At 34.0% G+C, this 25198-nt stretch overlaps 3 protein-coding genes across 3 annotated transcripts in view; 1 reads left to right on the top strand and 2 right to left on the bottom strand.

The window, feature by feature from the left end:
- LOC108735333 overlaps positions 1-2624 on the bottom strand; it is a 14125-nt gene extending 11501 nt beyond the window's left edge. The window contains exons 1-2 of the mRNA XM_018467257.2: positions 2095-2624; positions 1422-1580 (exon numbers count right to left, since the gene is read on the bottom strand). Coding sequence (XP_018322759.1) covers positions 1422-1580; positions 2095-2177 — 242 coding nt within the window. The 5' untranslated portion in view covers positions 2178-2624. The remainder of the gene's footprint in view (positions 1-1421; positions 1581-2094) is intronic.
- A 14770-nt stretch (positions 2625-17394) lies between these two features.
- Positions 17395-19968, top strand: LOC108735328 (splicing factor 3B subunit 2). The gene has a single exon (XM_018467247.1). The coding sequence runs from the start codon at positions 17581-17583 to the stop codon at positions 19774-19776; it is 2196 nt and encodes a 731-aa protein (XP_018322749.1). The 5' UTR covers positions 17395-17580; the 3' UTR covers positions 19777-19968.
- A 56-nt stretch (positions 19969-20024) lies between these two features.
- LOC112906838 (inhibitor of Bruton tyrosine kinase-like) lies at positions 20025-25196 on the bottom strand (the record flags this gene model as incomplete). Its single annotated transcript, XM_025981854.1, has 5 exons — positions 20025-20347; positions 20399-20553; positions 20837-21815; positions 22391-23098; positions 24885-25196. Coding segments are annotated over 5 exons (2295 nt in total), but the record flags the coding sequence as incomplete, so codon positions are not given.
- Positions 25197-25198: the final 2 nt, after the last annotated feature.

Here is a 25198-nt window from a genome sequence, read left to right as displayed (position 1 = left end):
TAGGCGTGAGCAAGACAGAAATAGTTGGAACAAGCTTGAACGAGCAGAGCTCTCGATGGGCGGTCTTAGGAGATCGGCTAGAACTGTACAGTACTAGACGAAAATGTTTAGCAATTTCTTAAAACAAAAATGTATATAAATTAACAATAGAAAACAAAGCAAAAGTTTTATAGGTGTGTAGAACGTTAAGTTAATTCACTTGTTATTATTTTTGGCTAAATATGTTTTTAAATAAAGCATATTCTTAAATGTTACCGAGACAGTTTAAATAATTTTGCAAATGGTACTGTACACTTTTTTCTAGTTCTCGCTCGATGATCGGTGGAGAAATGAGCTCCGCAGACAAATATGATTGAATTTGGAATTATGCTACAGCACATCCTAATAAAGGGAAGGGCATATCTCTAACTTCTTGAAACGAACAGTAATAGCGACCTTTTGAAAATAGACAATAGTACCAAAAATCAGATCAAGTAAGTCAATAACAACAGTTCAATGTTTAAATATTACATAGATACTGGTTGTCGTGTTGCAATGGTACACGAGAAATAGACGTCGAGAAAATGTTACCGTCTTATAGTAACGGTAGTAGAATTACAAGAAGATATGGAGGAAGTGGAGTGAGGGTAATTGGCGAGTTAGAAGCTGTGCTAGAGATTATTATTAAAGCGAATGTAAAAATTCTAATTCCCCGTTCTAATTGTACAACCGTTTATTAACCAATTGAATGTAATGTTACTGATAAATGATAATAAACTCAGACTATTTGATAAAGATTTAGCAGCTCTACCAGAAGTCGAACAACTTCCGCCAAAGAAAGTTGTGCTTTGGTCCAATAAGTACCAAAAATAGTCTCATAAAGGAGATTAAAGTATATAATAAACTGCCAATTAAGCTAAAAATATAAAAGGTTCAAATGTTTATAAAAAAACAAATAAAAAATTGATACCTGAGCACGTGATGTAGCTTACAAAATCGTAACATACTTGACAATGCAATAGCAGTCTTGCTGTATAATAACTTACTAATACATTTTTGAAGTTGCAGTTACATTTTTTAAGAAATACATATCTATAAATATAAAAGAAAGTAGTTTAGTTACACTATTTATAACTCAAGAACGGCTGAACCGATTTGGCTGAAAATTGGTGGGGAGGTACCTTAGAACCAGAAAAAGGACATAGAATACTTTTTATCACGTTTCACGGGAAAAACGTGGTATAATGGAGTTAAGTTTAAGTTTTCTAGTTTTAATTTAAGTTAGTTATAAGCTACTCAACCGAACCTTCGTACAGACAACAAGCCTCTGAAGGATGTTTGGGTATTGCCTGTNTAAATTAATATAGAAAACGCTAAACATTTAACAAGTGAGCTAAACATGTTTGCTTGAAAAAACGAAAAGCATTTGAAAATGTACTAACTGTATATTAGGGTTTCCACCATGTTGCAGGATAAGTTTCACTACAGTTTTTGCGAAATCTTCATTGTTGCTCCCAATAATAAGATGAAAAGGTGCTATTCCTACTCTAGGTAAAACAATATTTGCATTTGCACCTTTTTTTAAGAGGAACTCAACAGCACTGAAATATTAAAAATTTAGTTAAGTATCTATTTAACAATTAGCAGTTTGCTAATGAGAATGATTTTTCTTTTTTTTTTTCAAAGAAAAAAAAATAAACACTTGTTTTTTTACGTTTCCAATAGTTTAATGAAGAACTACCTACAATTGTTTCAGAATAGGTATGATGTTTTTTTTAAGAGTAGGTATATACCTAGGTATGTATAATTAGTACTACTATTAGTTTATACAATTGCCAGTACTAATAAATATACACTCTTAAGAAAAGCACTACGTGTGGAAATAATTGTACAGGTTTATTATTAAACTATTGGAAACATAAAAAAGCAAGTTTTTATTTTACCTATTTCTGTGATTTTTATGTTTCTTCATTATCCAATCGCGGAATAAGTACAAATGATTTGTTTTTTGTTAATTCAAGAAAAAAACGACAACAATAAATTGTGCGCTTTCTAGAAGTTCTTTTTGTAAATATTTTTGAAAAACGATCTAGTTTGTTAACAAGTAAGTAATACCTAATATTCTGGTCTTCTATTGAATCGTATAAAGATGAGGTTAGATAAAATTCTTTTCTACTCCTTCCTTTATAAATACTCATTTTCACAAATTAAATGGCACTACACAGTATATTACACATAAACTATACGGGTTTCATTGACGATTTTTATTACTACTGCTCCGTACAAGCTCCACAAACCATATTCAGCACTTCTGCGAGGCCGTTTAAAAACGAAATTATCAGCATGAGATGACAGCCATAGATAAGACGGCGGCAGTGGAACATGTCTCTAATTGGTTGACTCATATTTCTTCCCTTCCATGCAGTGACCTATCTTCCACGGTAAAAGCTAACCATGAACTAACCTCACATTGCAGCAATTCTACTATTGATTAAATTGACTAAGTATTAAGGAGATATTTTTAATTTTTGTGGCGAAAGTCGATGTAATTTTTAAATTAATTTTACCCACTACAGATAATTTCAAATTATTGAGGAAAAAATGCGACAGCAGCAACAATTTTTCCTACCGTATTTGAGCTTATTTGTAGGGAGTAAAATTAATTCAAAAATTAATTCACTAATACATTGAATTACGCTGCAAAAAAAGTATCTCATTAATAATAATGATTATACATTAATGTCGAACTAATTAAGTTCAATGATTCTGCGGCCTATGCTCTTAGGTACGTACTGTTGTGTTGCTGCAGTTCAGTGGTACGTGCGTAAAACCAGGGGATTGCATTTCCGACATGGAATGATCCTTTTTTACTAAAATAATTTCAACTGTCGGCCGCTTCCGGTTATACCGGAAGTTGGTGCCAATTTTGTTATTTTAAATGGAATGTTATATTTTTTACGACCAATTTGTATGAAACACAAAATTTTTCGGTAACTTTGTTAACTGCTATCCAAATTATAAAAAATCATAACATAACCACAAAAAATAACTTACAGAGTTGAAATCTTTACCAATTATAGTCATGTCTTAGGGCTAATATTAAATCAAAATTGAGCTTCATAATTCATACTGGGTGTTAAGAAAAAAATCCAAAATTTAAAAACTTCAAACACGAATACCTAATATCGTTTCTTCAAATGGCCGTATTGTATTTTGTCAGTCGATTCATCTATTTATCCTCTTCCTATCCATGTGGATTTTTTATGTTTCTTTGGTTTAAAATTTTTGAATTTTGATGTTGAACGCAGAAAGCATGTCTTAATAAAAAAAAAACCTCTCATCTTGCCCTCAACCTTAAATCATACGGAATCTAATACAAGAGGAGCCTAAGGAAGAGAGAGAGAGGGGGGATTGTTTAAGAGCTATCCAAATTTTTAACACCCTCCCCTGTCAACCTAATCACACCTAAAAAGGTGGTAGTTAGAAATTTTAGACAAAACTTTAACAACCCTTTTCTCCTTCTTCCTTTCACCCTCGATCCAATTTTACATGAAATATTTGGTATCTCGCAAATCACTCATGTAAAGTTAGGTTAGGTGAGAGGGTGTGTGTTAAAAAATAAGTAAAATGTTTAAACCACCATCCCCTCGCATCCCCCCTTCCTCTTACATTGGATTCTGCAAGATCAAAGACAGAGGGGATAGTTGGAGAGACGTTGCTTAAAGGTTGTCATCCTGCAAATATTTCATGCAAGATTAAATCGAGGGGAGAGGGGAGGAGGTTGTTTAAAATATGTCTAAAAATTTTAACACCATTGCATGTTAGATTGTATCGAAAATGAGAGGTGGAGGAGGAGGGTTTTAACACTGTACATATTTTTAAAACATATCCCTCCCCCTCTCCCTAGCCTAACCTTACGTAAATTAATGGAAGAGGAGTGTTAAAATCTTTGGACACCTTTGCATAATTCAATGTAAGAGAAAGTCGAAGAAGACCCTCCGGTTGTTTAAAGCTTGTACACACACCCGCTCACCCTAAGCTAATCTTAGTTGAGTGATTTGCTAGAAATCGAAAAACTTGCCATTCCGTAAATATTTCATGTATGATTGGGTCGAGGGTGTAAGGGGGAGAGGGGACAGGGTTGTTAAATATTTTCTAAAATTTTTAACACCACCCCCTCCCGCCCTACCTAATCTTACATCTATGATATGTGAGATAAGACGTCGTCGTAGTTTTTAATTTTTAAAAACTATAGAAGTTGGTTTCCGCAACCAAGATACATACCATAGTTCTAGTTTCTTGGTCAAATCCTAGCCCAAAAAGTGAAAAAGATAAAGAGATGAAACAAAAGTCACTTCAACAGTCGGGCAGCAAACTTACAAAACCCAAAAGCAACCACCATCTGGGAGTAGCTGCCCCTGGAGAAACCACTATCAACATTCATGTCTTAATATCAGTTCATAGAAACGAAACTACCATGCGATACGAAATCCGATGGTATGTAACATGACATCTTGCAGGACATCAATGACCAGGCAAAAATGACCATACGGTTGTGCAGTGGAAAACACGGTTTATTACAATTATATAACAAGAGAATACGGAAACACAAAAATGTAAGATTACAGCATGTAGGTATTTTAGTAAATATTCAGACTGAACGCCATCGACTTCGAATCATCGGATCAGTTCTTAAATCCATTATTGCAGTATATCCACTTTGCTCGATTTTACCAATTATTCTTATTCTGCCGCGTGTCATGTTACATATCGTTGAATTTCGCATCGCATGGTGGTAACGTTTCTATAAACATATATTAAGGGTACTATTTGAAAAATGAAAGTTGAAGGTGACTACACAGGGTACAGTTATGTTTTTTATGAATTTTGTAATTAAAATAGTTTTTGTTGATCTCTCTATCATTTTCACTTTTTACGCTATGGCTTAGCCAATGAATTGTCGAACACCCTCTATATATTCTTAATGAGCATGACGAATAGTAAAACATTCTAAAATTTTAGGAAAATTGGGGAGGTGTTCCCTAATCCCCACCGTTACCTATACATTTTCAAGTCTGGAAAATTAAAAACTACATAAAATATAACTATACCATACAGAATACGTAACTAAATGCTGCAATTTTTGATACTTGCTAAACATGTTCTTTTTCATTGTAATTAACAACCCATTATTTTAATCAAAGAAAGAGTTATAACAAATTGCCTGTTAATTTTTAAAACTATCACTTACTACATCTTCCCCGATTAAAATACGTTCATGATAAAAACATGTGGTATATACATTGTTCAATATCATAATTATGATATTTTGTCTTTGCGACGTAACGGTGGCGTCTAATATAAACTTTATCTCTGAAAAAACATTAAGCAATCAATTTAATAGCGTCATCATCGTACTTATTATTTATCAAATTAAATGTGTACTATTATTAAAATAAAAAGGACAACCATTGTTCCACAATAGGTTTAAGGTTTAAGTATTTAAAATAGAATTGAACATTACACAATGATTAATCGTGTTGTTTTTGTGAAATATCATAACTGTATTTGAACCAAATTTATCTTGTTAAACCAGATTGAGTACGTTGCAAGTAATAAATTAATAAAAACGAACAAAAGAAAGTTCCTGCATTGATGCCTTTGATGATCTCCCATCTCCCAACATGACATATTATGTAGATGATTAGTCCGATTTATAGCACAAGTTTACGTATAATACAACTAATAATACACATTAAAAATGAACGAAAAATGAAGAGAAATGCTCAAATAGGCAGGTCCAGCAGAAGACAGAAGAAGATTAAAAGCAGTGGCGCCGGAGGATATGTTTTTTGTGTTGACTAATCAACATATAAGCTTTGCCAAACGGTTCAAACTTTCGGAAAAAATTGTATTTAAATTTGTAAACGCAATTTTTAGACTCTATATTATCCATTTTTATGCAATGAATTGCTTTTTTAATATACCAATTTATAACCCCCCTTTCTCTCTCCCTTCTCCTACTATTAAAATTCAACACATGGGCTGAATTTGTTCCATCGCGCCTAATTGGGAGTAAGTAAACTGGAATAGCAAACTCCACATTCAAAAAATTTTCCAGTGTGACTTTTCTCACTTGAAATCATAAGGCCTAGCCGAGTAAAATACTGGCGTAATAAAATTGAGAGTAGCGAAAAAGTATACAAAAATAATTGTAGTGCTAAAGAAAACACGTAATAATGCTAAATATTACATTCTATTATGCATTCATAAAAATATCAGCTTCTCCCTTACCTTAAAATGAACTGTTATTAAGGTTCGACCTTCAGCTTTAGCTCTGTAAATAAAAATTTGGAAGAACGATCCTCATTCAATTCTAAAACTCTTGTAAAAATTACAAATCGATTCATTAAACCCTTAAAAAGTTATTGAGATTTTAAAAAATTGTAATTTTACACGTCATTTTATGGAGATTCGTTAACCGAACAGATTAAATTTATTTTTATTAACAGAAAAAAAGCTACCAGAAATTTCAAACTTTTATAATAAGTAACTTGAACTCTGGAGAATCACTTTAGCGTAAGGTTATTCAAATTCACTAAATGGTTATCGAGGAAAAAATGAAAAATTAGCTGAAAATCTCGTTTTTACTTGATAATATAATGATAATATTTATAATTGTCTGAAATAAATGCAATTTTAAAGTTTTAATTATTATTTAAACATATTAAAAAGTTTTACGCTCATTATTAATAGAGATTGAAACTAAATATTTTTTTGTTTCGAAGTTGAAATCAAGGCATATTCACTGCCAAAAGTCAGTTAAAAATTTTCCATATTATTCGTTATTTCTTATTTTATTCAAAGTTTTTGGTCAAATTCCAAATTTTCTCTCAAACAGTATACTTTTTTTTTAGTATAGATAGTATTTATTTACCTCATGATATGCTGCAAAACCTAATTAATCACGAATTTCTAATTTTATGTATTCTTGTCTCCGATTGTACCTTCCAAGCATCCTTAAATAAAAGTCAGCTGTATTTCGCCAAAATTTTGGATTTAATTATCTTAATAAAGCGATTTGAAGAAGTTTTGCTGAACTATCTCAATACCCGTATGCATATCTATTTGTAAGGTATATTTGCAAGTTTTATTAATTCATTGAGCATAATTGTTTGAAATACATTGATTAGAATATTCAGAAGAGTTATCAATCCTTTGTATGATTTTAGAATTTGTCTCCTTAAGAACTTTAAAAAGTGTTGGGTAAATGTCTAGATGATGGCCCCGACCCCAAAAGGAGGTGGGGGTGGGTGGGATCGAAAGAAGAGGTCTCCCCCACCACTGTACCATAAAAAGTTCGTAGCGGTCTCACCCTCATAAAAAGTTATGGGATTAGATGGGGGTTGGGGTAGGGGGGATCGAAAGAGGGTGGTCACTTGAACAAAACTCGATAACCTAACTTAACCTAACCTAACCTACCCTATTGATAAAGATATTTAAATAATGTTTTATATAACTTTCTCAATATTTTTATGTATTTTTCCATTAGTTTTACCTTTCAATAAGAATGACTATATAAATATTTACATGCCTGGAAATGTATAAACATTGGCATATTTATTAACTTTGAACCCCTATAACTTTTTATGGGGGTGAGACCGCCACGAACTTTTTATGGTACAGTGGTGGGGGAGACCTCCTCTTTCGATCCCCTCATTCACACCCCCGAAGGGGGTGGGGCCATCATCTAGACCTTTACCAATTGTTGCATAATTAAGCCGAGTTATTTGAAGTAATACTAGTAAGTCGTTATATATAGCTTATAAATATATATTGTAAAATTTTAGCCTTCGTAAAGACTTCCACCAAATGGCGAAACGTTGGTGTTGATTCAAAATTAACAAAAACCTTACCAACTTTTTGACTCTGACTTCTCTATATTACATCTAAGGTACCTACTATATTTGCGGTTGTCCATGGGACGACGCCAACGCGACGTGAGGAAAACGCCACGGCGACTATGATATTAATACAAAGATATGGGTAATTTATTTACGCATTCGTTAATATCATAGATTAGGAACAAAAACGGTGTGGTTCGAGGGTACTAATGTCTCCACAACAAAACAACTATGACTTCGTTTTTCCAATTGTAAGTTTTATCTCGCCGGCTACCTTCATCGTAATGTCAACTGTTTACGACATTCGTTGTATCATGGGCTGTGATAAACATCCAAGAAATAAAACAAAGTCGACAAAGCATCCTTCAATAAAAGCCATAGCACGGTACCAATAGCTATAAAAGCAGATTGTATTCCTAAGTCTGTACCTTGAAATCTTAATTTAACCTCAACGAAATAGATAGAAAATATCGGGCATACGAATAAATAGATGGAATGAAAACTTGACTGTTTATCACATGCACATTAGACTTACTAGCCTGGCACAAATATGATATAATAATTTAGCAACGTAGACCTATATATGGGAGTCGTTATCAAATATACAATCCCTGAGTTTCACAATTTTCCTGCACATTAAAGAAATTGGTCGCTAACCAATCAATGGCGCAATTGTATGCTTCCAAAATATCTGATAAAAATACAGTGTCGTGTCTGATTGCTGGTATTGTAGAACGGACCCTACACAATATCGTAGAGGTTGGACGTTACGAAACTCCAGAGCGCTTAAACAGGGAATTATTTCTTTCCACTATTAACCAGGACAACATGAATGTGACTGCAGCCAGTGAAGATGACAACAAACGATTTACAGTTCATTTCAATTTGTTAGAATTGTGACCTTGAAGAAATCTGCGCGAAGATAGAAAGAATACACACTAGGCGTGAGCATGACAGAAATAGTGCGTTTCAGAAAATACTACAAACGGCATTGTGAACGCCATCTGTAGCACGATGCTACATTTTAGGATTACGACAGAACACAGACCACTTCGAATTATTTTATTCGATTAAGCTAACGTGCCTATCACGTTGAGGTTGGCTACGCCAGGATTCGTTTTCAGCAAGTAGATAACCACACAAGTGGACCTTGTTGAAAAATACGTAATCCTAAAATGTAGCATCGTGCTACAGATGGCGTTCACTGTGCCGTTTGTAGTATTTTCTGAAACGCACTGTTAAGACAGCAGGTAAAAGTTGGTCTGTGTTCTGTCGGGCTGCCTGCGACGCGCAGATGAGATCCAAAAGATCCGCGATCCGCGTCTGGCAGTTTCGACAGAACACAGAGACTACTTCGAATTATTTTATGACAGAAATAGTTGGAACAAGCTTGAACAAGAAGAGCTTTCGATGGGCGGTCTTAGGAGATCGGCTAGAACTGTACAATACTAGACGAAAATGTTTAGCAATTTCTTAAAACAAAAATGTATATAAATTAACAATAGAAAACAAAGCAAAAGTTTTATAGGTGTGTAGAACGTTAAGTTAATTCACTTGTTATTATTTTTGGCTAAATATGTTTTTAAATAAAGCATATTCTTAAATGTTACCGAGACAGTTTAAATAATTTTGCAAATGGTACTGTACACTTTTTTCTAGTTCTCGCTCGATGATCGGTGGAGAAATGAGCTCCGCAGACAAATATGATTGAATTTGGAATTATGCTACAGCACATCCTAATAAAGGGAAGGGCATATCTCTAACTTCTTGAAACGAACAGTAATAGCGACCTTTTGAAAATAGACAATAGTACCAAAAATCAGATCAAGTAAGTCAATAACAACAGTTCAATGTTTAAATATTACATAGATACTGGTTGTCGTGTTGCAATGGTACACGAGAAATAGACGTCGAGAAAATGTTACCGTCTTATAGTAACGGTAGTAGAATTACAAGAAGATATGGAGGAAGTGGAGTGAGGGTAATTGGCGAGTTAGAAGCTGTGCTAGAGATTATTATTAAAGCGAATGTAAAAATTCTAATTCCCCGTTCTAATTGTACAACCGTTTATTAACCAATTGAATGTAATGTTACTGATAAATGATAATAAACTCAGACTATTTGATAAAGATTTAGCAGCTCTACCAGAAGTCGAACAACTTCCGCCAAAGAAAGTTGTGCTTTGGTCCAATAAGTACCAAAAATAGTCTCATAAAGGAGATTAAAGTATATAATAAACTGCCAATTAAGCTAAAAATATAAAAGGTTCAAATGTTTATAAAAAAACAAATAAAAAATTGATACCTGAGCACGTGATGTAGCTTACAAAATCGTAACATACTTGACAATGCAATAGCAGTCTTGCTGTATAATAACTTACTAATACATTTTTGAAGTTGCAGTTACATTTTTTAAGAAATACATATCTATAAATATAAAAGAAAGTAGTTTAGTTACACTATTTATAACTCAAGAACGGCTGAACCGATTTGGCTGAAAATTGGTGGGGAGGTACCTTAGAACCAGAAAAAGGACATAGAATACTTTTTATCACGTTTCACGGGAAAAACGTGGTATAATGGAGTTAAGTTTAAGTTTTCTAGTTTTAATTTAAGTTAGTTATAAGCTACTCAACCGAACCTTCGTACAGACAACAAGCCTCTGAAGGATGTTTGGGTATTGCCTGTATAGTTTTGGTTAAATAAATAATATTAAATAAATAATACTTCCTCATGATAGGTTTAGAGGTATATGTCATAACAGAAACGAAATTAGTATTGCAGTCCCTGACTTCACGTGAAAATTCTAGACTCTAGGTAATATACGTAAACGCAAAATTCTGGTGAAATACCACAGATTCGTATTTGTACGCTATATTTTCATTGTCTTAGATGAATTAGTGGTCCAACGGATTAAGAGAAAATTTTTAATTTTAACAAAAAAGATTTTAATTACAAAAGGTTAACGTCAGATCGCAAAATGTTTTTCGACTAACGCAATAAAGTAAATTTAATGAAATTGGGTGCTGACAGCAAATTTTTCCACTAATTAAAGAACTGATTTTTGCCGCGTACTAACCAGCTACCTTTTTAACTTCCCATTAGGAAGTTATTGTAATTGGGTCGAAAAGTGAAATCGGAATTTTCATTATATTTCCACGTTTTAACATATTAGTAGCATGCTAGCCAATTTTTTTGATGATGTGTGTATGTACGTACGTACGTACGTACGTACGTACGTACGTACGTATGTACGTACGTTCGTATGTCAGCATTTTTTTCGTTTTCGATATCTCAAGAACGGATTGAGATATCGCCCTCAACCAAAATTTTTTCGAAAGATATTATCATAATGAAGATCTGAAAGAAATTTGAACGAAATCGGTTAATTACAAACAATTTAATTAAAATACGTTCTAATCTAATCACAACAATGAAGTTACGGAATCAATAATAACGAAATATCATTATTCAAGACAGGGAATAACATATTATAATAACATATTATAATAAAAATTTGTTTATAACAAAATGAATTGTTATAAACAATCGATAAACAATAAAAAATAGTATTTACCAATTGACTGATGCAAGTACTCTATCAATTCGGTTTTCTCAGACGAAATACTGTTTCTTATGGGTTTATAAAATGACGAACTCTCAAACATTGTTTGTTATTTATTATTGTGCCGCGTTTTTTTCAAACTTTAGAAACGAATGTACTTTACAATAACTGTATTATCTAATGGGAAGTTAGTCGTATTAGCACCGACCAAACTGTGCTCAGACCAATTTTTCGACTTTGAGATGCCTGCCGCCTGACAATACGCCAAAAACACCTCAACCATATCACGATTTTGTATGTTTATGCAGACACGGTATCGAACGAATTCTTTGTAAAAAGTTAAAATGAAAAACGTAGCACATGTTTTGACATTTAAACATACATGGGCATAGATACATTAAAGCGACTTTTGATTAAGAATGAGTTTATTAGCTAAGCAATTAAATTCTTTTTTAGATAAGAAAGTCAAAGTTTGCATAATAAAAACTAATTTCGGAGCTATTAAGATATGTAAAATTACATAAAAAAAGTTTAATTAGTGTGAACTAATATTAAATTTTATTGCAATATAATCGCATAATGAGACACAATGTCCAATTTGTACGTATATTTATCTTACAACGCATTTTTTATTTAATTTCACTGCATTTTTAATTGCACATTCAAATATTGAACTTTTTGAAGAAGAAAAATAGAAATTGGCAAATTATAGGTATCTTGTATTAATTTTTTTCACGATCAGTAATAATTGTCAATGAAGTACAGGTACGCTTTCTTTTATACGCCTTTTTACTAGTAGAAGAAAATAATTAGGTAATTATTAAGATATTTATTTTGTAATCGTTTTAAGAATAGCGAAATATATTTCATTTTAACTTATCGTCATTTACCTAAAGTTTGCCACATAGATATGGATAATATCTGTATAAGACATAAGTCAGAAAACTTCTATAAAAAAGGTCAGGTCACAAAATAGCAGACGAGTTCATAGCACGTGTGTTATGTCGTCGGTAGAAACGTGTGTTGGTTTTTTGTGTCGACGTACGATATTATTTAGTAAATGGAAATCATCATGCATAAGTATGCTAAGCAATTAATGATGAAATAACTTCCAAATGACATCAAAAAGGTAGTACATATTGAAGTGGAAAAATCTAAATAAAAAACTTTCGTCATCTTTCTGTTCTACTGAAATTGATACTGAGATTTAATGTGTGGCCTAGAACATGGCAGTCAATTTGTGTTTTTTATTTTTTGGAATATTTTCCTGCGATTGTTATTAGTTCAGCTTTTACAATATTCGATCTTCAGCTTTTGCTGTTCTGGCTATGAAAAAATCATCTATACGGTTAAATTCAAGGCGGTTGCTTTGCGCAGGTTTTTATTAGAACAAAAATCTTGTTATTTTTGAGCACCAAGATAGTATTGTCTTAATCCATTGCATAAATTATTAAAAACTGGTACACATAACCAGCAAGAAATCTGTACATCCGCATGGTAGTCCTGTTTATCTAATAACCAAGAAAGTATTTTTACCCCCCTCCACGTTTGCGACCCTAAGCATAAAACAACAACTGTCAGGGCCACTACAACTTCACAACCACTTTTCAAGGATTTTTCTAATAATCTTGCAACTCTAAATGCAAATCCAAGAAGTGCATTTGTAAGAAGAACGATGTGCTCTGCAGCTTAAAGTGTCACAAATCTTTACCCCGCTTTTGTTTTTTTATTTGGTAGTAGACCGTTTCCTTGCATAAAGTCAACTGTGTTAACCAACAACAATTAGAAAAACTTCTTAGCCGTTTTCAACACGCCTTTGCTCTTTCAGATCAAGGCATCGGTAGGACCAACTTAATATACCGTCTCAATACAGAAACCACTAAGCCCATCAAAAAACACCTAGAATTCCCAGGGGGCGAAGCAACAAGAAGTAAATAACTCTATAAAAAAGAGGTGCTCGAACCATCTCAAAGTTCTTGGGCTTCCCTTAAACTGCTGCTTTTATGGGAATTACTAACGCAGAAGAATCAACCACATACTAGACAGTCTAGCTAGAACTAAATGGTTCTCTGCTCTCTTAAATTTGAAAAGAACATACTGGCAATTAGAAGTGCATCCGTAGAATAAAAAGAGGACCGTAACTGAGAATGATCCATGGAAATTCAATATGATGCTTATTAGATTGTGTAATGCACCGGCTACATGCAAAAAATGAAGGACACTGAATTACAAGACTATCATGGAGAATCTATTCGGTTCGTTTAGAAGACATTATCATATTTGAAAAAACCTTCAACGACCACCTCTGAAACGTAAATGTAGTTTTCAAAAAATTGACAGCCGCAAAGTTGAAGTTAAGTCCAAAAAAATACGCTCTGTTTAGGAGAGAAGTGAAGTCTCTAGGGCATGCTTTAACACCGGAAAGTATTAGAACCGACCTAGACAAAATGGATGCCATACGAAGTGTCATGTTATACCAAAATTTCTACACGAACTTAAATGCTTTCTGGGACTTAATACCAATTATTCATATGAGAATTTGTCTATATGAACCTTCCTTAAAATAGGGTAGATGCTTTCACATTACATTCTTTGGAGCTCCAATTTTGACACATCCGCAATTTAGTGAATCCTTCATCGTTGTTGCCGACGCTAATAATGTGGGACTTAGCGGTGTTCTATCCCAAATACAAGACGAAAGGAAACGATCATAGGGTACTTTAGTAACACAGTTTTGAAGCTGATATGAAACTACTGTCACCCGTCTAGAGATATTGGCTGTAGTTAAAATACTCGAACATTTCCATAAATACCTGTATAGACGAAAGCTGCTCTTAATAACGGAAGGACAAATTGCTTGCTGGTTACAACGATTTCAGAAATACAAGTTAGATTTCAAGTATCCCTCAAACAAACAGCACGACAACACAGGTGCCTAGGATCAGAGGAAGCTAGAACATATTGACCCAATAATGAGAAGGGACAAATCTGAAACTTTAAGATAATCGTGGGCAGATGTGAGCCACCTCAGCGAGGCAATGAAAAGTATTCGGACTCAGTGGAATTCCCTTACCTTGGACCGCGGTATTTGCCAGTGGATATGATGTTTGGTTGTCCTAGAGACTCTCCTGACTCTTCTATGTCTACAGACGAATACGTACGCAAACTAGAGGAACGACCAAAAGTCACCCATATGTTGTGCGTACGAAGCTGTGATTCGAAAGTGACCACATGAAAACCAAATAATTGACGAGCCATCAAGTGTCCTGGTTTTAACGAAGGTGACAAACTGTGGCTATGCAATCCATCAATACGGAAGGGACGTTGCCCAAAACTACAACTAGTTTGGTATGACCAGTATACCTTTATTTGACGAATTAGCGACGTTGTTTATCGAATTCAGAAGGAACGTTGGGTCAAAATCAAGATTGACCATCTTTACCGGCTTGCTCCTTACACATGCGACGTTACTGATTGTTTAAAGAGGGGAGGAACAGTGTCGTGTGCAGCTAATCCATCATACGTATATAGTGGTGTAGTGTGCTTGACGCTAACAGATAAAGTTACCAGGCTCCAGTCTATTTGCGAGACTGGAGCTGGATAAAGATTTTACTGTGGTTTATTTACGGGGTCAATAGTCAGAAGAAGATAAGTCCATTTGCGAGACTTATATATTATTATATTTAAACAGTACTTACACTAATGTTATTTGCATGGATTAAATGCAAAATGTTTATCAAGTAGTTTGGTCCGAGTTCGATGGTTGACCTAGTTTTGGTCAATCGACAGCAACGACAGAAATGCTGAGTTGCTTACATACATGTACATATACCGTATATCTACCAATTATATACTATACGGAGTGTTCCCACAGGACCCTCCCTAGTGATTAACGATATTGGTCATCCTGCTGCGAAGTATTTCGGGAGGTGTACTCGACGTCCTGAGCGGGTTGTTTTTGTTGGTTGAGCGGTGTCGTTGTTAGCGGTTGCAAGCAGGGGGAGAGGATTGTGGATATTATCCCTCTGACATTATGTATTCTGGTATAAGTCGATGAATAGATATAGTTTTTTCTTTGTTAGACAGTTGGATGATGAACGTGTGGTCGTTCCTGCCGATTACTTTGAAAGGATCATCGTAAGAGGATTGTAGCGAGTATTTAGAACCATCATGTCGAATTAGGACGTAGTCTGCTGTTCGGAGGTCTTTGTAGATGAATATCTTCTTTTCTCCATGTCGTGTTACGGATACAGGCTGTAGTAGTTAGAAGTGTTGACGAAGCTGTTGTATGTAGGTTGATGGGCTGCTGTTGGTCCATTTGTCCTATTGTCACTGTTTGCGCGGCACTTTCGGGAAAAACTACGCGAACCGTAGTCGTCTCTTGTCGTTGCTGTCCATTTTAAGGGAGTTGAACATCTCTACCAGGCTCTGTATTGTGAAACAATCACTAGGGCTTGCACTGACTATAGTGTGTTCGTGGACCGAGTTAATGATGCTGGCAATTTTTGCAACGTCATCTAGGTCCTTGTCTTTCATTGCTACAAGGATCGGCTGAATGTGGGTTGGAAGGTGACCAGACCATATGGTTCGTAGAAGGCTGTGGTTGATAGTGGCACCTCCTAAACTACGAAGATGCACAGGATCTGAGAGGGCTTGCTGTCGCCAAGTTCTTCTTTTTCGAGAAGTTGCTTGATGGTACGTGCTTCTTGTGAAACATTAAGTCTCCGAATGAGCACTGCCTTGATTGTGCTGTATGGTTCTTCCTCCGGAGGGTTGACGATGATGTTACGTACTTCTGCGAGTGATCGCAGAGGCATCCAAACTGCAATCTGCCATGCAGAAGCATAACTCCGGACCAGACAGGACGAATGGTGGCAGTTTGACTGGATGCTGGAGCAACGGCAGCTGGAGTCGGCATGTTGACTCGTTCGGTTGTCCTGAATTACCCTTTCGTTAACGTAGCTGTAGATGACGACGATCTTCCCGCTGTGGGGCCCAGAGATAATTTGTGGTCAATAGGACGGTGCTGTAGCTTCTTTCTCCATTAGAAGGCACAGTTGCTTGTCGGGGTCCCAATGTAGCGTGCGTGAGGCTAACAGAAGAAATTGGTCCCAGTTCGATGGTTGACCAGGGACGATAGAAATATAATTGTGCATGTACCGTATGTCTACGAATTATATTAATTATATACTATACGGAGTGTAAAATAGTAGCAAAGACCACATTTTCCAAATTTTGGAATCTTTCTAGAGCAACTCCAGTTCCTATAAATGCCGCGAGGTCGGAAGGGTTCAGTTCGAATTCTAGTTACGAGGCGATAAAAGATGAATTAAGAATAGCGGAGAAGTTAGAAGAAATTACCTAAATTATTTATATTCACATTTTGTTAATTTAAATTTATTTTTTTTTTTGTAATACTAGTAAAGTAATATGCTTTTGCCAAAATGAATTAATTTTAAAACCATTCAAACTGGTCTCGGAATAACTGCAAACTTATCTGTTCTTGTTTCATACATTTGTAATAATCAAGCATACCTAGACAAGGCCGTTTATTCGTTTTGAATTGGCGGAAAAACCAAATACTATAGATATGGTAAAATAATTATTCATCGACGTTTACTAATAGACATACCTCAGCGGTCAGAATTATGGTACAATAAAGAAAGAGATGGAACGAAGTTTCGGCCAATATCCATCTCTCTTACGATAGTGCGTAAGCGTGTCATGAAAGAAATAGCACTAGTCCGAAACCATACGCCATCTCCCTCACTTTTCGAGCCAAGAAATTATTACGACACGGCTAAGGCACGTCCATTAATATATGTCTATGATCTACTCTGTATCCACTAGTAGCATAGATCGGAGATATTACGGTACGATATGCACTATAATCTCTTATCTATGACTAGTAGTTTTCTGTACTATGCTGTATTATCTATGTATGCTACATGCTATTATCTATGGTTCTATGCCTGTGCTGTTGCTGGTTGACTGGGTTTGTTCGGTTTTCTGTTTATGAATGAATTTCGTACTCAGTTTATTGTATGGATTATATAAATAGGACTAATAAATCTAACAATATTAACAATAACGTGTTGTAATCAAATATAAACATTTGTGGTGATTTTACATAATGGCACAACAAAATTCTGTAAGTCATCCTATTATTACTACAAACCCGGAAACTTTAATTCCACCTCCTGAATTTTGTTCAACATCACTCCCAAATTTACCGAATGTTCAACAGCCACCACCTTTATTATTACCCCCGAACATTCAACCTAATTCTGGAAATGATAAACAGCTTCCATCATTACTATCACTTAAAGTTGATCCACCAGATCAGTTAATAGAAAAAACTGATTCTGAAGAAGTGGTCTTACCACAAGCATTAGAACAAGTGCTTGCTTTAAAAGATCGTCGTGAAACTGAATTGGGATCAGTAGAAGTTGAAAATGAAATCCAAGAACAGCCACAAGATATTACTGAAGTTGAAGTTGACTCTAGTGTATCAAAAGTGTCCTGGGGAAAAGAAGAGAAGCTCCATACCCCTGAAGACACAGATAAAACCAATACAACAGTTAAAGAAAAGAAAACTAAACTAAGTAAAAATAAAAAGAAAAAGAGAAATAAAAATAAGAAACGAAGTAATGCTCAAAATGAAAAAGCAAGTGAGACTGATGGGAATGATAATTCAGTTACCCAAGCTGATGAGTCTAATGTTGAAATAGAGTATATACAGGAAAGTTTGAGATTGCATGAACTTGCACCTCAGTATCGACAATTTTTTCATATATTTGAAGCATTTAAAATTTCTGACCCTATTCCTGATATTGCACCACCGCAGCTGATAACACCTACTCTTTCAGGCACAAAAACTTCTTCTGTTACTGGAGACCAGTTTCAGGATGAAGCAGATGAAAATGAAGAAAAAGTTAAAGAAGATAAAACAAAAATGTCAAAACGTAAATTAAAAAAACTTACTAGATTAAGTGTAGCAGAATTAAAACAGCTTGTTACAAGACCTGATGTAGTTGAAATGCATGATATAACTGCCAGAGATCCTAAACTTTTGGTGCAATTAAAAGCTCATCGTAATACTGTTCAAGTACCACGGCATTGGTGTTTTAAACGTAAATATTTACAAGGTAAAAGAGGCATTGAAAAGCCCCCTTTCAACTTACCAGATTTTATTAAGAAAACAGGAATTATGGAAATGAGAGCTTCTCTCCAAGACAAGGATGAATCAAAAACTTTAAAAGCAAAAATGAGAGAAAGAGCTCGACCCAAATTAGGTAAAATTGATATTGATTATCAGAAACTTCATGATGCATTTTTCAAATGGCAGACAAAGCCAAAAATGACTATTCATGGAGATCTTTACTATGAAGGAAAAGAATTTGAAACTCGTTTAAAAGAAAAGAAACCTGGAGACTTATCTGAGGAACTTCGTACTGCATTAGGAATGCCCATTGGGCCCAATGCTCATAAAGTTCCTCCTCCATGGCTTATTGCCATGCAACGTTATGGTCCTCCTCCTAGTTATCCAAATCTTAAGATTCCAGGATTGAATGCACCAATTCCAGAAGGTTGCTCATTTGGTTATCATGCTGGAGGGTGGGGTAAACCACCAGTTGATGAGGGTGGAAAACCTCTTTATGGGGACGTTTTTGGAACTAATCAGATCAACATTGATGATGCAGGAGAAGACATTAATATAGATCGTTCTTTATGGGGTGAATTAGAATCGGAATCAGAAGAGGAAAGTGAAGAGGAAGATGAAGAAGGGGAAGAATTACAACAACCAACTGATGAAACTGGACTTGTTACCCCTGCAGAAGGTTTGGTTACACCTAGTGGACTTACAAGTATTCCTGCTGGAATGGAGACACCTGAGGCCATTGAGTTAAGGAAGAAAAAAATTGAAAACGAGATGGAGGGTACAGAAACGCCCGTTTTATATCATGTTATACCAGAGAAAAGAAATGAACGTATTGGTGGTGCCATGATGGCCAGTAGTCACGTGTATGACATGACTGGAGTAGGAGCTCCTCCACCAGCTGTTATTTCTGCTAAAAGAGGAGGTACATCGGCAGTGGAACAACGTGAGGGTATGGTGGAACTTGCGCTGGACCCATCAGAACTTGAAATGGATAGTGATGCAATGGCTGCACGTTATGAACAACAAATGCGTGAGAATCAATCCCAACTTCAAAAAGAAGATCTCAGTGACATGTTAGCAGAACATGTTGCGAAGCAGAAAAGTAAAAGAAAGCGTCAAACAATGGATACTAAACAAAGTAAAAAGTATAAAGAATTTAAGTTTTAATCCATACATTTTTTTATCATTAATTCAGCATTCAGTGTATTAAGTGTAACAATAAAAAAGTTCACTGTTGTTATTATTTATGATTTTGTTGTGTGAATGTAATAGAATATAACAACTGATGTAACAAAATAAAAATTTATTTAATACTTATAACGTAAAACAAGCATTATTTAAAATATATAATTAACACAGCGCATTGCATTTTTAGCTACATATTTCAGATAGACAATTTTTTATATTATTTAAATTATAATTTTACAAAACAAAACGTCCATAAAAATAAAGAAAATCGTTTTTTTTTAAGTAGATATTTGAAATACATATAACACGTATGTAAACCTTGTCTAATTACTTAAAAAAAATAATGTTATATAAATTAAACTTACAGCACATTGAGATATAAAGAATTTTTTTTTTAAATGTGGTAGAACTACGTTTTCGATCGATTTGAGTGGATCCAAAGAGGAGATGCTATTACAGTATTTTGAACTCTCGCAACTGTTATTATTTCGTCGTATACCTTGTCCGCATTATAAAACTTAAGCAAATCTTCGATGGCGTGATCCTCGATCTGAAAATTTTAATAAGCTTTAAATACAATTTTTAAATTGAACCTATTTACCTGAGTATAGAATAACGACTTAGTTTTCATCTTCACAAAATTTTCTTTCATTTTCTTTTCATCTGTTATAATAGAATCTATAGTTGATTTAACATCTAGAGAATCGATAAGATTGTTGGGGTCACGTAAAATTTTCCAAGGATTTTTAGGACTAACTAGAAATGTATAAAAAAATGAATGAAACGATTTATTAATAACATTCTTTTGAAAATTGTTCGGACTGCTAATTGTACTCATTTTTTCGAGCAAGATTAGTCAATTTTTCACTTTTTTACGTAGTAAAAAACTCAAAATAATGATAATTTTGATTTTCTTTTCTTTTATATTAAATTTATTTAATACACAAATGTGTTGCCAGTTTTCAAGCAATTTACTTATGATTCGTTTACAAACAAAAGATTTAGTTACATTAAGAACAATTACAAAAAGGAAACAAACCTGATAGTCCGGAAACTTCCTTTTCAGTTGTTGAACATTCAGAAGATAACCGCTTTCGCTGTTTTTGAGATAATTTTGTGAATTTCAATTTACATTCACCTTTTTCAGATTTTCCCGGTGATTGTGAAAGTAAATTATGACTAGTACATTTTCCTAGATAAGGAAATTCTTCTTCATCTAAATCATCTTCATGCCTCAATGGAAGCATTGTGGAACTTGAACGATCGATATCGTTACTAACTGTTTTTTTTGCATTCATTATAGTTTCTACTCTATTCTTGACAGCATCGCCTTGCTTGGTAGCAAATACATATTTAACATTATCAGTTTCTAAACGATCATCATTGCTATTTTCTTTGTCATAGTTGCAGTTTAATGAATTGTCTATGATCTCATCCAAAGGCAATTCTTTTCTGAAACTATTTCCCGATGATTTTCTAGTTCTATTTCTTTTTTTTGCACTCTTTGGGATATTTCTTACTATAATTTCGTCATCACCGGGATCGGTAAATGTTATAGAACAGTGATTTTCAGCAAAAACGATATCATCGTCGCATGGTGCATTGGAATAAGGAGTCAACACTCTGTGACTTATATCTCTATTAAATTTGGAATAAAATTCCGATAAATCTACGAGAATATTTTCATCTACTGCTTCCAATGTATGAAGCTCTAAAAGTGCTGGGAGATTTTGCAGTATAAATTCCATGCAACAGTCTTTAAGTTGACATGCATTATAGTCATAAGAAAATTGAATAAGTTGTGCGACATTTTTAAGCGATAAATGAGAACTTATGGCTAGTTCACATATTTCTTTAAGACGCTCTAGCAAAAAGTGATCAGCAGCAATCAATAAATTGCATGCCAAGTCAACTTCGAACTGTACGTTCGGTGGTACTTCATCTGTGTATAAATAATCAATTAGAAGATCTAAAACTGCATGAGGAAACGGAAGTGAAATTTTTTTAGGAGATGAGTTCTGAAAAGAATAAACAGAAATTAAAATAGATAAAATGAACAAAACAACATGTGCTTTCACAGCTAGAATTCATAGTAGATTTAAGATTTGGATTGATGCTTTCAGTGGATAGTACCTTGACAAGATGGGGGAAGGTTACAAATCGAAATCACTGTCGAGACTAAAAGACAGACCGGCAGCAACTTCGAGGTATAACCGCCCACGTTGCAAATGCAGTACTTGCTGAAGATGTTAACCACAGTTGCCTACAAAAGTCTAAATTAATCGAGCATTTCGACCACAGCCCATCAGCCCGAATCTCAATTTTATTGACATTATTTATTAATAATAATGTCATAAATAAACAGCAAAGGAATTATCTTATTTTAAAAACAAAAAAAAGTACATTTTTCAAGTAATATTTTCTTTGGCGCGTTGAGAATAAAACTGTAGCATGCAATGGAAGTTGACAAGCAGTATTAAGTCAATGAGCAACTGGCCAGTAGCGGCAGCACTGCCCGATGATAAATTTAAATATTTAATCAGAAACATTGTTTAAATACTAAAAGTAAATGTTAATAAAAACAAAGACTTACTGAACTCCACCTAACAGAAAATAGACTTTCAAAATATTCTATTCTTGCAACTAAAATACATTTGTGCGCGGAAATTTGCTTTTGATCTTTTGACATTATATGTACATCATAAAACTGGGGCAGCAACTCCTTTTTAGGCTTTCGAGGTCTACATTCGCTTAACAAGTGTTTAAATTTTGGAATGCCATTTAAAAAGGTGACTCCTTCCAAATATCGAAACAATTCCTTTAGTCCCAACTTTTTGGCTAAATCTCGCAGAGCAAATAGTGGATTGTCCTTACACGATATTGTTTTTGTATTTGGAGATGCAGAATATTTATCTATGGATTCAGCCTCTTTCTCTTTCCCTTTGTCATGCTTTTTTAAACTTTGTGAGTAAGTATTACAGCATTCTTTAAATTTGCTAGAATCAAGAAGATCACATGCTCCTGTGTAAATATAACTCAGAAGGCTAGCAAATATATATTCACTTTCGTTTTCGATTTCAATGTATGCATTATTTCCACAATCGGAAAACATCCCCTCCAGTTTATTGCTTGCCAAAGCACAAATATATTTGTGTGCAGGAAATTTGTAATTATTCACTTTAAAAATAACGTCATGAATGTCATCTTCTTCATCAGCTTTTTCGAGAAGAAAACGCATATCTTCTAATATCAATGACGGTGAAATATTGGGAAATAATCTTTGGTAAGTCCTAGGGTTAGTCTGAAAAACATTTAATAAAATTAAAAACAAATACAATCTGATTTCGACGTACTCTTGAAGTTTAGTCAGACAATTAGAACTAGTTGACTACTGATTGTATAGTAATGACCTCGCAATAAATTTAAAAAAAACCACTTGTATAACTTTCGGTACATATAAGGACTCTGCACCTCAGGATTTTGATAGTAAACTAGTAGAGCAAGTCATTAGCAGAATTGCATCGACTCGGTACTTGGGTATTCTACACTCCCATTTGATATGGTAAAAAATACGAAATACTTAATTTTTGTATTTTATAAACAATATGCGTGAGTAGAATTTTGGCATCTATATTTCGAAGAAATAGCAGAGAACAGAAGAATATAATCTCTCCTCTGACCTTGACGGATCAGTACTATGACCTTCAAAAAAGTTATGACAAGAGCCAAAGTTGGACAAGGAGTAAAACTCTGACCTTACCATCTATAAACCTAAATAAATAGTGGGAAGAAAATATCCAGATACATTAGTACATTATTATTTAATCAATTACCTAATCATTTAAAAAATATTAAACACTTAAAACCCCATTAGCCTAAAGATTAAACGATTTGATAAAAACGAACCAATAAATAATGGCAGCTATTTTTTTCAGGCATAAGCGTATAAACTTTTTAGTGTACCAGCAACTATTATATTTTCCTTTTTCTTTCTTATATTTCAAACTTTGTAAGTGCTGTGTTTTAGTATCTGGTACCCCCTTACAGTTATTGTGTCTTCTTGTAAAATAAATAAGTGGATTATTAATACCTTTATTTTAATTACAATAGCAGTAATGCAAGTACTAGGGAGGATATACCAGTGATAGTGGTATAGCGATATACGATACAGTTACTGTTAATCCTTAAGAGATATTTTTATGAATATAACCATTTACTTGAAGAAAATAATAAAAATAAAAAAGAATACAGGGTGGCCTATAAGTCTTTAGAAATGTGAATTTCGAATTAAACATATATGATGCGCCAATAAAGCGAAAAAAAAACTTTCGGTCAATATTCATAGGCAAGTAAGTAAACAAAATTGCCGTTACTGGGAAAATCCCACACATAGTGGTAGTGATAGTTTGAGTCATTATGTCAGTTGCGTGACATCATAGGCCTATATTTTTTAATGAAACAGACCGAGTGATTGATTGAGAACTTTTTACACCAGTTATAGAACTTTCCGAAGACTTATACCTCCAACACCTACATATATACCGACCGTCTGACATATTATCCCTAACAAAATGAGAGAAAGAAAAAACATTCACTAGCTACAATATAGTCTGGATTAAACTCTATCAGACTTTTCTATAAGGTTACCTTAAATGTAAAGTGTACTATACAAACTCGAGATCAGGAGGTCGACTGATACCCTAAAAGAAAATATCCGAAGAGCAATTACTAACATCACAGAATTGACTTGCACACACACACAGTCTTCGATATTTTACAGATCGCCTACAGGAGTGATGTGATCGTGAGGAGGGACATTTTGACGCAATTTTCAAAAAATAATACAATTCCTACATCATGCCCTTTAACTTATTGTATATTAGTTTCTGATTTATTGTTTTATATTTCCAAGGACTTTATGGGCCATTTTGCAAAACTGTAAAAAGTACTTCTTAAGTTTTTACAAATGATATCTTAAGTTTTTGAAGGATTGTAAAGTGGCCCATTCAAAGAATTTAAAAAATATTAATATATGTAATTTGCATGCCTTTACTTATAAATGATAAATTCAAATATAATATACGAACCTGAAGAACTGCAAAATTGAGTCCTTTTAAGTCACTATAAATTGCAAGTCCTCTATGAATCCTTGGAATCTTTTTCAATTTTAGCATTTGACAATCTCCTTTTTCTGGAAACTCTAAACTGACAGATTTTTTTTGGTGTTCTGCAGTAATTTCGGGTTTACCTTTTCTGGGTTTAATATTTCCTTGGAATGCCTCACCAGTATTAGTCACAAATAACACTTCATTATCATTCAATGCTACATGAGTTACCTTTAAACCTCGACTAATTGAGTAAACACATTTTGAAAACTGAGGATAAGTTTCTCGCCATAAAT

Source organism: Agrilus planipennis, unplaced genomic scaffold (genome assembly GCF_000699045.2).
Source record: "Agrilus planipennis isolate EAB-ADULT unplaced genomic scaffold, Apla_2.0 scaffold45, whole genome shotgun sequence".
Classification (NCBI taxonomy): Eukaryota; Metazoa; Arthropoda; class Insecta; order Coleoptera; family Buprestidae; genus Agrilus; species Agrilus planipennis.
The sequence above is the reverse complement of the archived record's forward strand: the minus strand, read 5'-3'. Positions and strand labels throughout refer to the sequence as shown.

Excerpts from the sequence above, each read along its gene's own strand:
- LOC108735328 (XM_018467247.1), top strand. The coding sequence starts at position 17,581 with ATGGCACAACAAAATTCTGTAAGTCATCCTATTATTACTACAAACCCG.